The sequence below is a fragment of the Nymphaea colorata genome, chromosome 11, assembly GCF_008831285.2.
Source record: "Nymphaea colorata isolate Beijing-Zhang1983 chromosome 11, ASM883128v2, whole genome shotgun sequence".
NCBI lineage: Eukaryota > Viridiplantae > Streptophyta > Magnoliopsida > Nymphaeales > Nymphaeaceae > Nymphaea > Nymphaea colorata.
The window spans coordinates 5823163-5837840 of NC_045148.1; the positions used below are offsets into that span (position 1 = coordinate 5823163).

The following is a 14678-nucleotide window of genomic DNA, read 5'->3' on the forward strand; positions in this document are numbered from 1 at the left end:
AGTGGTCCTCATTTAACATTTAGAGAACGATAGAAATTCTTGGAGAAACGTCAAAAGTCGAGACGATGTCTTTAACTTTCGAGAATCTTAAATGTTCTACTAATTAACTTGCATATTGTAGAACATCAAACTTGAGACGCGCCTCTTTCATTTTTTACCTTTGTCGTGGCTGATGGCGTGCTGTAGAAACCATAAGAACAAGTGTTCTTGAAGCTAAGCTTAATCCATATTATGTTGGGCTTAAGAAAACTCAAAGTACTAAACCTTAGTTCCTATATTGAAATGTTTGACTAAATGGGGAGATGTTCCATTGAGAAAGCAAGTCCCACTAGTGGCTGACTTGCAAAACCTTAGCCCCCATGATTCCAGGGTTTTAGCTGGGAATCCTCCTACGAGGAGATCATGGTCAGATCTGCTGCATGAGTATCCACATGTACAGAATTGGGATGGGAACCCTTTGATTGTCTATAAAATCAGTCGGAAGATTAGGATTTTCCATTTCTACATGAAACTTCTTTTCAGATGCACCTGTTTCGCAGGCGATTCATGGAAGAAAAGTATAGAATATAAGTACTTTATGAATTTATTGGATAGTATGTGGAAGTGAAAGACCATAAATGCTCATTTATGGAAAGGGGTTCTTTCCATGTAACTGAGCGTTGATAGCGGTGAGGAGTTCAATGTCATCCTTCATAAAGGATCTTTTGGGTTTGGTGGTTGACTGCTGGTGACGCATAGAAGAAACTAGGAGATTCTCAAGGTAGAGAAATATGAAGGTCTCTCCTTGACTGCAGCTTCTTGGGCTGCCTATGGAACAAAAAGGATGTTCCAAGTGGTCATAGCGGAATCATTGGAGGGTGATTTGGTAGTGGTGGAAGTTCAGAACCGATCTTTCATATGGTTAGGATTTGCAGGAACATGCATCGATATTCCTCGCTTTTGAGTCATGATTAGAGGTGGGAATCTAATTGGGGACAATATATATATTTGTTTTAAAAGTAGCATATGATGGTATGATTAAGTTTTTATCATGTATATGCCTAGTTGATTTGTACCTGATTATAGTAAGGTGATAGGAAAAGAAAATCGGGTTTCTAAGGAGAGTTGGGCATATGCAAAGATTGTGAGTAGAAATCGAAGAAAAGGGTTAGTTTTTATCATGTATATGCCTAGTTGATTTGTACCTGATTATAGTAAGGTGATAGGAAAAGAAAATCGGGTTTCTAAGGAGAGTTGGGCATATGCAAAGATTGTGAGTAGAAATCGAAGAAAAGGGTTATCTTCAACGGAAGTAAAGGATGGTGGTTCTGATAAAGGAATTGGGAAAGAAAATTTTAAGGAGGCAAATTAGATAAAACCTTTAACTCCAATACATTCGATGCCATCTTGATCCTGCCCGGCCCCTTGAGATTCTAAAAATCAAAATTTTGCTACTAAAAATTCCAAAAATTTAGTTTGGCCGCAGTGAAAATTTTGAAGCTTATACATTAGCCCCCTTTAAAAATTATGTTGGCTCTGCCACCGGTCTTGATGGAGGAAGATGAATCATTTGAGAAGAATGTTCAAACAATGAAGAAGCAAGAATATGGTTCAGGATCAGCTCATAGGGAAAAATAGTGGTCATGTGTAAGAGAAATCTCAAATAAATGACCAAATAGCTGATGATAAGGACTAAAGAAAAAATGAGGCCATGGTTTAAACTGAGTAGAAGACGACACTAGATGAGGAGATTCGTAAACATTGATTTATGAGAACTTCATGGAAACATGATAGGAGATGAAGTTACACATCCTACCAAGCTATTTTCTCAAGGCCCCTTTCCATTGATTTGATCATACTAAGTAAATAACGATCAATATGTTTTTAATCCAACTTTTGGAGGGGTTAGAACATGCAAGCGAGTCCCTGGATCACATAAAACATAGATTCATCAAACGATAAACTTCTTCTTTGATTCTCTTTCCATACACTGAATGAAGAACCAACGCATGCTAATCTCAATCAGCCGGATCTGAGTTCTAGAAAGGTCTCATCCACTAATAATGCAAGATATGCCCTTGCAGTATTTGACACCATAGTGGAGTTTCAGAACAGACTTCCTCACCAAAAACCTATCGTCCATCATCATGGAGTTGAGGCTGAGGAAGTACACTACAAAAGACCTAGGCATTACCGATGGTTGGAACATGCCGGTGAAACATGGAAACGCATCGGTAAAGGTTTTACCCATGTTTCTTTTCATCGTAGGAAGATAGTGCCGGTAAAAATCATCACTGACACAAAGATGAGAGGTCTCTTTTAGAAGGCTAACCAAGCCCCTAATCTGCCAAGTGCCCACTTTCATGAGTAATGAAACCATCATTTACTGCTTACATGGGCCTGATCTTGAAATTTGGTTTTCAAAATAAGAAAGGTTTCTCCAGGTGGTCAGGAGAGAGAAAAGATTTTCATATGATCTTCTTCCTTTGTTCATGGCAGATAAACTGCCTGAATCATATTTATTGGGTGTCGGCATAGTTTGTAACATCCAGGCAACTGCAGAATCTTCAATTGCTGGGAGAAAACGAATAAATAAAATTTTACAAAAGCATACGCAATCTTTTAAGAAATAGCAAAAGTATACCCATGTTTGAATAAATGACACGTTTAAGTGCTTGAATTATTACACGAAAAAGGAAATGGCTAAAAGAAAGAAAATTGAAGTTCTAGTGTGTCATGTTAAATGGACAAAAAGTTGAACGTGCTTTCATAAAGTTGGTGAAAAGCAGTGGTGCTGTCATCTTTTCAAAACATGTGCTAGTTTTTTTCTTTGAGCTAAATTGCAATAAATTAGCAGCCATCGTAGCAGTATAAATGAGTAATGCTTTTAAACCGGCACCGAGCTGGCTGATTCAAATTGAATCGAATCCTTTTTCATTTGATACAACATCCATCAAATAGGGATATGTACTTTTATTTTTTCTTTTACTGTATTTTTGGGAAAAAAATATAAGATTTAACTCTGATCTGATTCACAAATGGTTCTGTTTTGGATTCAGCTTGTTGGTTCTCTAAATCTTTTGGTTGTCCAATCAAATCAACAACTTGATAAATTTTAGCAACATTTGTAAATATATTAGCACAGACATATTTCTCTTCCTACAAAATTCGTCATCTATTCCTTCAATCAACCAGTACCTTGCCAGTGCGACTAGCTAGAAAAGAAAAGAAAAGTACTTCCTTTTCCTTTTACTTAAGACAAAAAAGCAGACCTGGCTCTTCTCATCTTGAGTTTTTACTGTACTGCTTAGCGAAGCAAGTTGTTCTTTCGCTCCAAGTTCTGTTCTCTTTAGCAATCCATATTTCTAACGCAAGAAAGCAAGAAAAATAAAACAATCAGGTTTTTTGTTACACAAGATAAGAAATGAGATTTTTCTTTTCAGTGCAATTCATTTGGTATTAATTCAAGAAAGTGTATTCTTGTTTATCGATCGGTTTCTTCAAACCCCAAAATTTTGTTGATATCTATCAAATATTGTATGACTGCCCTATGCCATTTCTTAGGTTCTAAATGAACGAAACAACTATAGCACCTTTAACAAAAAACAATGAGCATCACTATAATTTTACTTGAAAGAAGAATAAGAAAAACGTTAACCTTTCATATTTTCCATAAGAACGTACTTGAACTTGTAAGTTTATTGGGTGAGCTTTTGTTGGCAATCAAGCTCATCAAATTTCTCAACAAAACAAACTTGAGCTTGTAGCACTTTTTGAGTGATGATCAAACAAAAGCATATCCAATTTGAGTACGGCAAGACAATAGAGTCGACCAACTTGGGCTCGACTCAAGCTCGCTCGAAAAGACTCAACTCGAGCTTGAGTTTAATTTGTACTCAAAATATTAAACCAGTTCTAAGCTTGAGTTGTAAGAACTCGGCCCATTTAAACTAGCTCAGCTCAGCTCAACTCAACTATGAAAAACCCAGTTCATCATAATTGAATTAGCTAAATGAATTAATGAGTTAAATGGGTTGACGAGTTAAACAAGTTAAAAGAGAAAAGATAGGTTAATAGAAACGAGTTAAGGAAATCGAGCTCAAACTCGATGTTTTTAGTCGAGTTGAGCTCCTATCTCAAGTTTCATTCGGCTCATGTACAGCTCTAAATTGGAGCCTTTCCAAAATTAAGACACAAGAAGTTGTCTCCTCAATACAAAAAAAACGTCCATAATTAACGAATAAAGGAAAGAAAATTTGTTGCTTTTCCAACGGCTCTACAACTTTTGTGGCATAGTCCCTGTATTGAAGAGTAGACGATGGCTCTTTTCTGGCGCTATTTATGGAGTAGTACATCGGGAGGAAACGAATAAAGGTAAAAGCAAGAAACGCCAAAGGCCTCTTAATTGCTGCACAGTCGTCTTCTCCTTCAATATCATTGTTGTTACGTTGCAGCCGTGCGGTGTGCGCGCTTCTTTTTCTGTGCACTGGCTTTTCCGTGCCGTGGCCTGCAGCTCCCTCTCCCTTTTTAACTCTCCACTCGAGAGGTATCCGATGATATTTCCTCTTGGACGAGACCTTGGCCTTTTGCCATTTGTCCTTCGCATCTTTGCACGGTCACCGAGACGAATGGCGGAGATTGCAGTCGGGCGTTGTGAACATTTCTGTCTTCCACAAGGCACTAGGACGCAGCTGCAGTGGTGACAATGGTGCCTTGAGAAATGGCAAAGTATGGACAACCAACCAAAGCTTCTCGAGAGAAATTGAGGTTCTTTGTTTCCGGCGTGTCTTTGTCTTTTCGATGGGGAAGGAAGCCGTCGAGTTTTATGGGGAGATTATTAAATCTGGGTTGACTTCAGAGTCGGGGTGCATGTGGACCATAGTCATAACTCCTAAATATTGTTTTTGGATTTTAAATAGTGAAGTTTCCTTCTGTTTTCTTTTTATAACATCGTTACGAGTCTGATCAACTCCTCTCGAAGTCGCCTGAAAAAAATAGGCTCGAGCTCAGCTTGTTTATAAACAAGTTGATATCAAGTTTAAATTTATACTCGAATTATTAAATAAGTCGAGTTCAAATTACTCGAGTAAAACTGGTTCATCATAATTGAATCAATCAAATGAGTTGACAAGTTAAAAGAGACAAAACATTTTAACATAAACCAGTTAAACGACTCAAGCGAGTTGAGCTCGAAATTGTGTAGTTGAGTTGATTTTGAGCTTGTTTTATGAAGCTCGACTAATGTTTGAGTTGTGCTCAAGTTCGAGTTTTTGGAGCCAAGCTGGCCCAATTCGAGATCGATTCAGCTTATATGGTAAGCTTTACGAAAAGAAATATGGTAAATTTTTTAAACATTTAAAAATTAAGAAAAATGAAATAAAATAAATAAGCAACAAATAAAAATTAAAAAATAAGCAGTCTGACACTAAAAAAACATTAAAATATGTCAAAATGAAAAAACGAAAATGTGTTTTTTATTTTGGCGTTTTTTTACCTTTTTTGTTGACTTATTTTGAGTGTTTTTAACTTTTTTTTAAACACCGTTTTTTTTAATGACCATGACGTGGAGTGATGGACTTAACACAACAAAAAATTATAAAACTGCCAACCTTTGGTCTTCGATCTAATCCATTTTCAATACTATATATATATATATATATATATATATATATATATATATATATATATATATATATATATATATATATATATAGAGAGAGAGAGAGAGAGAGAGAGAGAGAGAGAGAGAAAGAGAGAGAGGTCGATGCTTGCTATATTTTAGTCAAGAAAAGCAAATTGATGTCACTGTTACGCTCCTTGGATACCCTGGCCTCTTGCCCATTCAATCTCTCCAGTTTTTCAGCTTTCCAAAGAACGATGTACCTCGAGTATTGAACTTTACGTGTCCTACTAGGTGACTCTCAGGCCAACAAGAGGGAGTGGAGGTTGCAAGTTATCCCTTGTTTTCTGAAAACCCTTCAAGAAAGTAAACCTCCGGTCAGCCTGGAGTCCTCCGACACAACGCTATTTTCAAGCAATTAGTTGAGTGTATTATTAAGGCTAGGTCATCTAAAGTGTTTCTTTCTTAGCTACTGTGTAGTAGCGGAACTACCTAATATGATGTTCATACGTGTTTATGCTAGAACGTATAACAAAATAAAGAAGAATTATGTTCTTATATACACATAATTAACTAATATGCTCATCTTATGTGTTTATTACCATGCGGAGAGATCTTGAAAGAACAAACGTGTTCTTAGTTATAGGGGCACAACGCAATACGTTTTAACAAAATGATACTTTTTCCATTTCATGGCGCATGATTGGGTTTGTTATCCAACCAGGAGCGAAGGCAGGTGTTGGCAATTGCTCACATAGACTTACAAAAGATAATTATTTTCATGTTGATACCTCGAGGCAATTTTTCTCATTTACATATTGATGTCCCTTGAAATTTTATTTATTTTGCCAAAAATTTCTAGTTCAGCCGCCAAATTCTGATTTCCTACGTATTTATATAACCATATATGATACGTTAAAGAGCTGTTTGACAACAATAATAAGATACAACCCCCACGGGGTTGCATGATAAGCAAAGTCAGCAGGCTGGAGCCCTGTTTGCTAGAACCATGCCTGATTGCATATCTTAGAGGCATTTTCTCAAAGAGATCAGTTATGAAGAGAAAACTTATTATGGATGACTGCTTATCTAAAGATGAAGCTATCCAAGTTCGATATTTCTCACTGAAACTTTCTTTTTGTGTATTGAAATTGGTGAAGGTATGAGGGGAATTTAGCCAAAGTGACAATTACTGCAGCCTTAGTATGAACATGTTCGTCCATGTTTCGAAATCCCACGAACAAGGGACACAAACAAACCCTTGCTGGATAATTTGAGATGCATAGCACTAGAGTTTCAACATTCTTCACCTTCAAAGTCACATACACAACCCCTTAGCATAAGAAGGTCCTTCAAAAGTGATATTTTGAGAACATTTAGTGGTGGAATGTGATATTTGGAGAACAATGTGTGCTTGGGCATTTAGCATAAAAACTCAAAATTATTCTTATGATATTCTCCCAAAAAATGCTAATATTTATCAAATCTGGGAAGATATATCCATGAGAAAAGTTTTACCTACATGGTCCAGTGTCTAGATTGGCCTTGGGCATATTGGATAGCATTGTCCTTTGTTCATGCCCAAGGAAAAGAATCAAAGAAGACCCTTGGAATTTGGGTGCCACATTTGGTGCTTGGCAGCCAAGAAATTGAGGGGCTCCAGCCTGCAAAGGAGCCCTGCCCACACACACCAGTTCAACAAGATAAGCCTCTCAGTCTCTCGCAAAAAGGCCAGGAAGCTTCTTCCTCAAAAAAGCAAGGTAGCAATTTGTGGTCTGGACCAACTCACTCCATGTATTGTTCTCTTCCCAATAAAGTATGCTACAAACACCTATGACTCCCTCAAAACCATGGCGACAATATCAGCCATAATCGGAGAAGAGACAGGCAAGATAAATAGAAAGTATAAGTATAATGCCAATCCTCATTAAGAAAAAGGAATGCTAATTGGTTAAAAAAATTTAACTTAATCTCATGCTCATGACTTGGGGATTGTTTCAGGTTGAAGTCTTGTTCCATCCTTGAAGCAGGTTCTCCAATTTTATTCTGAAAGTTCCTTCTCCAAATAAAATGTATTTAAAGAGGCTATATATAATGGTCACAAAAACTAAGCATGTTTAGAAAACGGAAAATTGAAAATGTGAAAAACAAGTCAACCAAATAAAACGGCAAAAAAATACTTTGTTATGAAAAAACGCCACAATGGAAAAAACGAATTCAAAATATGTCTTTTTTTTTTTGTGTTTTCCTGTTTCTTTCATTTTGAGCATTTTTTTCACATTTTTTAATGTCAAACTGCTTGTTTCATATTCTAATTTTTATTTGTTATTTTTCTACTTATTTTTTGATGTTATCTTATTAGTTTCTCATTTATTTTATTTTTTCATAATTTTTAATATTTTTTAAAAACTCATCTTATTTTTCCATTTTTTTCCCTGTTTTTTCAAGCTTGCCATAGCCTGAGAAAAACTTCTTTGCTTTAAATGCAAAAACCATGTTTGTAACTATGGTGTAAACCTTTCTTCTCATTAAGAAAAGTGAAACAAAGAATTTATATAATCCGCTTGAAACCTTATGTAAATTTATATATGAAGCCGATGCTAAGCCCATTCATTAAATCAACAACATCAAAAATTAGAAAGGAGATACCCCAAGCAAACATTGAGAAAATAAGTGGAAGTTTCCCCCTCTTTGTATCGGTAAAATGGAAGAGAAAAATTATTTCTCTTGTTTTTTGACTACTTAATGGACTGGTTCTCTAGAGATAAGACTCCTTGGAGATGTAGCTACCATGCCTTGCCTCATCAACATCATGGGAAAACTCTAAAGTACGAGTGGCGTGATTGAGACTTGATCTAAGGTGTCCACTTCAATGTCCTTCACAACTATGTTTCTACCAGCTGATCAACTTCACAGACTTCCCCTCTAGATCATAGCTGTATGATTCAGAGTATCATTTCCTGTTGTTCTTTTTGGCCATATTCAAAGTTGTCATTGGATCTATTCTTCGGGAAGAACAAAACTTCGTATCGTATGATTGGGAAAGGAGGAACGACGTCAATAAAAAGAGAATGTCTTTCTCTTCTTTCTGTCAAAAAAGGCCAAAAATTGGCCATGATCACATAATGAACTCCATAATTCATAAGAAGCAAAGGAAACAGTAAATGTCATGGCAAAGCTACTTGATCTATGGTTAAACTCCCGCATGAATGCAATTTGATGGTAAGAACACTTGAATTACAGTGCACATTCATTATCCAAAATTAAGAAAATTCATGTAAACTGGAGCTGAGAGTGTCAGAACAAATAATGGTTGCAAATGAAAATGTTGCTAATCAATGGAGGAGCCTGAAAAATTGCCTGGAGCGGCACTAATTCACAGATTTCCATATTCGAAAGGACATTCATATATGTAACAGAGCAAATATTTGAAGATGTTAATGTGAAAATGAAGAAACATTGAGGGGATGCCGTGTACATATGTGGCTGGATGGGCCACTGTTTCTAATCCATCGCGGCAAAGGGAAGAGGTTAAATGAACTCATGTTTCCAACCCTTTGGCTATGTTTGATAGCCTTGATACGGGATCCGAGGCTGATTTGTAATCCGGGTTAGGTGGTGAAGTAAGCAGTGGACAAATGCAGATTTGAGATCTACATTATAAAAACCATAGATCTGTAGTAGTACTCTGAAGGGTACGAACAGTGTCAGATTATAGATCTTAAGATCCATGCTGATCTGTCATAGCACGGATCTCATATCCGAGGCTGTCAAACATAGCCTTTGCCACCAATAATCAGAACCATATATATATATATATATATATATATATATATATATATATATATATATATATATATATATATGAAGAAGAGAAAGCCCATTTGGGCACATTTTTGAAGGGGACATATCGTTCCTCACAATGGATCTGGAGCTCCCGATACAAACCTGCAGTGTAGGCTGATATATGCCCTAATATTAACGACATACTTTTGTTAAATTCTATCATTATGAATATCAATTAGTAGATGGTATAGAATGCGAGCGTGATCCAATGAAGTGCCCACCTAATGGAAAATATATAGCAACTAAATAAACGTTGAAGTGGCTCCAGACGAGAGATTCTACAGTCACAGTAAACCATGGAGAAGAATGAGGCCGTTGAGATTCATAAATAAGCATGGTTGTTGGGTTAGTTAATTTTCGTGGCCCCAATTTCTGCAAAAATTTGTCATACTCTAGGCTTCCTGGTGTAACTATTAAATAACAATAATTTCTTCATGTACCATGTTCGTCACTTTATTGGAAGAAAGGGGGTGGAAAAAGAAAGGGAAGAAGATAAAGAGAGAACAAATTCTAGACAGCTAGAAAGGAATAAGCTGCGCACTTGGGGACAATCATTGGTTGCTTGCTTTTAACCTTCCTTACCCTCCACTCCTGCTCCACCTTATAACGCGGTTTCCTCAACCAAAAGCAGGATTTTGTGAAGTTCCAAACACAAACAGGGGACATTAGGGAAGGAAGGGAGCATGGTTGTGCAAGCCGTGACCCCACATGGCACCAACCATTTCTTTATTCCACCACACCAAGACCCCACAATACTGTTTATGATCATGTTCATCATCGTCATCACCAACTTCTTTAAAAGGATGCAAGCCAGATCCCAACTCATGCACACTCCTTCTGACCTTCCTCCTTGTCTCTGCTTCAACCCTTTTCCTCTATTTATGTATACATTTCATCTTGCTTCTGAGGAAACCTGAAAGAGGGAGAGAGAGAGAGATAAGGAAGCGTAATCAACATGGCCTTACAGACTTCAACTGATGTGCGTCCCGTGCTGCAGCCTGCGTGTAACAGAGTCCCAACTCAGGAAAGCAGGAAACAAGTAGAGAAATCACAACCAAAACTGCCGTCTTCTGCTCCATCAGCCATGACTAACCTAACCTTCCCTGCGAAGAAACCAGCTCCGAGGACATCACAGTGTAAACCAACCAAGCCGTCCCCACCAATCTCCCCCAAATCCAAGCCTCTGGCTTCCTTGACAATGCTAAAGCGAGCCAGTGCTAACGATCCTCACAGCCTGAACTTGAGCATCGACAAGCAGTGCCCCGCCACCAACTTCGCCAATGTCAGCACCAATGCTGCTACCTCGAGCAATAAGCTTCTGAGAGGGAGGAAGAAGTCAAGGCCGTCGAGCAACGGCGGGGAAGCTTCATATGACTCTTCAATCTTGATCAAGTTTCCCGGCAGCATTGCTGCTGCCAGGAGGGAGCAAGCGAGCCTGCTTCAGGCGCAGAGGAAGCAAAGGATTGCCCACTATGGCAGAATGCCGAAGCCAGGAGCGAAGGTCGTCCCGGAGGAGCCCCCAACGCCAACCAGCCAGGCCCAAGAGCAGAAGCGATGCAGCTTCATCACTCCCAATTCAGGTTGCAGCTCTCTGTCTCTGTCTCTGTCTCTTTCTCCACCCACCACCCAAAAGATTAATGGAGAAGAAAAAGAACAAGAAATTAGAGAAAGAGAAATTCTGACTTGGGGAACCAGCCCTCATGGAGAAGCAGTACAAAATCACATGGAGGTGCTTTGGGCGCTCAAGAATTATTTCTCCATTTTAGCATTTCTCTCACGCGTAGCAGAAAAACCTAGATTTATGCTTGCAATCACATGAAATTTTAGTTCTTCAAGAAACCATTCGGCTTCAAACAGGGAAAATAGATTCCTACAAGTTCCTAAGCAAATGTGGCTCTCTGTGTCATGGGCCTAGCTAGTTAATGTTCTCACTGTTTTCTTTCTCTGCAAATGTGCAGATCCCATCTACGTGAGGTACCATGATGAGGAATGGGGAGTCCCAGTACATGAAGACAAGTTAGTTGTGACCTTCTCTTCTCTTTTTCCACATTTTCCTGTTCACTATTTAGAATCGCTCTCTTTTATCTCCTGCTTTTTTTATCCTTACTGAAAGAAGAAAGGAATGTTGTTCCAGGATGCTGTTTGAACTTCTAGTTTTGGCCGGCGCTCAGGTGGGCTTGGACTGGACTACCATCTTGAAGATGCGTGATGCCTTCAGGTACACACCCCGTCATGTTACTGGTCTGAACCATCGAATCCTTTTTTGCTCATTTGACGATCTGCTTTTGGGGAACTGAGTTATAGGGGAATATTGCAGGGAAGCTTTTGATGGCTTCGACGCGGAGTCAATTGCCAACTTCACCGAGAAAAGAATAGCTTCCATCAGTTCACAACTCCACATGGATGTGCTCAAAGTCCGCGGCGTTGTCGACAACTCCAAGAGATTAATCGAGGTGATCATCCTCTTCTCTTCCTCCTTCCCTCCGCCACTAATTTCTTAGAGGCGACTAATGCATGGAAGAACACCAGCTAATCGGAACACGCTTCTGCTTCATAAAAAGCAGCCATGATTACCACCTGAAACGCGGTTTAGACATTTCAAAATCGGGCTTCTGTTCTGTTTATTATTTACTACCTTTTGATTTATCTCCTAAAATCTACTGTGGCAAAGCTTTTTGGAAAAGCAAAGCTGAAAAATGTTTTATAATTGAGAAAGAATATTCTGTCACGCACATCATTTTCTCTCCCTTAGATTTGGGGAGTTGTATATGAATCAGAATTTGTAAACTGCCAGTAACTTCTAATTCCATCGCATACATGCACCTCCAGGAGGTAAATCGCATCGTAAGATGCTACTGGGACCCAATTTCTGGTCTTGTATTTCAAAGACCGGCAGCCTGGTCTCTTCTGTAACCAGGTCAGACCATACTTTATTACTCAGGCAGCAGCCGTGGTAAAAAAAATTGTGTGCAAATCACAGTCCCGAGAGCCATTGGGCTTCGTTGGTGTGGCCAGAAAGATCGTACCCAAGTTCATGGACAGATGGCCTGTGCCTGGTTTACACCAACGTCTAGCAACCAGAATCTTTTCTTTTTCCTGCAGTATTTTCTCACTTATGACAGAGGTCAAAACTGTTTTTACCATCTTTTTTTCTTTTGGAGATTCATTTGTTCATATGACTGATGATCGTGTGCGTTATTGTTTCTTCAAATGGTGCAGATAAAACGAGAGTTTGGATCGTTCGACAACTACATATGGGGGTTTCTAAATCACAAACCAATGTGCCCTGATTACAGGTCATGGAGGAAGGTGCCTGTGAAGACATCCAAGTCTGAGAGCATCAGCAAGGACATGGTAAGAAGGAAATTCCGCTACGTGGGACCAACTGTCATTCACTCATTCATGCAGGCTGCTGGCTTGACCAATGACCACCTCATCACCTGCCCTCGCCACACACACTGCATGTCAATGGCAGCAGCAGCTCCCTCCAATGTTTCCTCACAATAACCTTCCTACCAGGACTTGAAGGAACAAGAAAGGAAGAAAATTTATGACTCTTCTTCTCTTCAAGTGATTCCTAACTACATTGTGACCTTCTTCTTTTTTGTTTTACTGTTTTGTATCATGGGTATGTTAACAGAGAAGGGTTGTAGTTTTATGTGTATTTGGGTTGTCTAATTTGGGCTTCTAGAGGTTTTTTCTCCTCTGCTTTTAAAGTGAATGACTTCAGTGTGTATGATTTGTGAAAAGGGTGGATGAATCAAGAAATGAGAAGGATAGGAGTGGATGGTAGGAAAAGTGGCATAAGGAAAGGGACAGAGAGCATGTGAGTTGGCAGGCAAATGCATGTGTGTGATGTCAGGCACTCCATTGTTGGCTTTAATCCTCCATGTGACTGTGCCCTCTCAGTTCCTTCCTTTAACAGGCTGTGTCCCCAAGTGTGGAGGGCCCCTACCATGTTGCGTCTCTTCTCTCTTTATCTCTGTGTTATCTATTACCAAAGCCTCTCTCTCTCTCTCTCTCTCTCCCTCTCTTTATTGAGATGGACTGGAGGGAGCATAATGTACCATGCTAAGTTTTTTTAAGGCATGAATGCCAAGACATGGGGGCCAGAGTTGGAGATCCATGGCTCCTCACTTCGTGCGATTCTTACAATGTAACACTTTGCGTCATGTGCTTCTGTTTTCTGCTGTCTTTCTTTTGGTTGGTGCTGCCCATTGTTGGTTTTGATGAGCTGTATGATTATATGCTCTTACTTGCCTTTTCTTTAAATGCAAATTGTAGCCCAACTTGTTTCTAAATTGATTTGCTGATTCCCGTGGAATGACATATCTCTCTCTCTCTATATATATATATATATATTATATATATCACAGCACGCGCCCTGATTAAAGACTGCCCAATGTATTTGATGAAGGAGATCCCTCCTGGCTGGAGAGAGAGAGAGAGAGCTTGTTTTTATAATATGCTGGCCCAAGGAGACCCTACAGATGTACTTAGCATTTCTTTTTTCATCTTAAGTACGAACTCTTAAATAATACTCTTTTGATGAAGATTGAGTTGTTAAGTTCCTAAATACAAAGTATTATGTATCATTAATGATCTGTGAAGAACCTCAAATGGCCAGTTAGGTGATGATTAAGAATCTACTAATATCTAATTAAACAGATCATGTGAATCGAATCCGTGCAACCAAATTCCAATACAGGACAAAGGAAAGGACACAAAAATAAATGGGATGTAACTATCCATGGTATCTCGGCACGAAGCTTAAGCTTGTCCTATTCCGCAATAATATTGTTAAGGACAGTAAAAGCCATGTGAAAAAGCAATGGTAAAACACGCAAACTAGTTTGCTTAATTAACCAAGATGATCAGATCTTTGAACGCTTGAACAAATGGGCAAACGTCATGCATCTTTAGTTGTAGACGTTTGAAGTTGTGTTAGTATATACATGTAGAGCTAAGGATGTTCAATGAGTTGAGCTGGGTCGACTCGACTTCACTCGATTAAACTCACTCTTGTAATAAACAAGCAGAGTTCGAGTTAAAAACAAACTCGGTTAAGCAAATGAGTCAAGTTTGATTTAGGTGAGCTCGGTTCATTTAAACTCGAGTAAAAAGCTCGTGAAGAGAATGCATAAACAGGCATTTCAAATATCATCAGAATAAATAAATATCTCCACTACCCCACATAAATAAATATCTTCACTACTGCCATCATTTTTTTTTT

General features: G+C 38.6%; 1 protein-coding gene across 1 annotated transcript; it reads left to right on the top strand.

The window, feature by feature from the left end:
* Nucleotides 1–10224: 10224 nt before the first annotated feature.
* On the top strand, nt 10225–13605 carry LOC116264992 (uncharacterized). Its single transcript, XM_031645489.2, has 5 exons — nt 10225–11025; nt 11404–11461; nt 11580–11663; nt 11763–11898; nt 12665–13605. The coding sequence occupies exons 1-5, from the start codon at nt 10401–10403 to the stop codon at nt 12950–12952; spliced, it is 1191 nt and encodes a 396-aa protein (XP_031501349.1). The 5' UTR covers nt 10225–10400; the 3' UTR covers nt 12953–13605.
* Nucleotides 13606–14678: the final 1073 nt, after the last annotated feature.

Coding starts and splice junctions, on each gene's coding strand:
- LOC116264992 (XM_031645489.2), top strand. CDS start 10,401: ATGGCCTTACAGACTTCAACTGATGTGCGTCCCGTGCTGCAGCCTGCG. Junction 11,462..11,579: donor GTCCCAGTACATGAAGACAA/GTTAGTTGTGAC, acceptor ATGTTGTTCCAG/GATGCTGTTTGAACTTCTAG. Junction 11,664..11,762: donor AAGATGCGTGATGCCTTCAG/GTACACACCCCG, acceptor GGAATATTGCAG/GGAAGCTTTTGATGGCTTCG.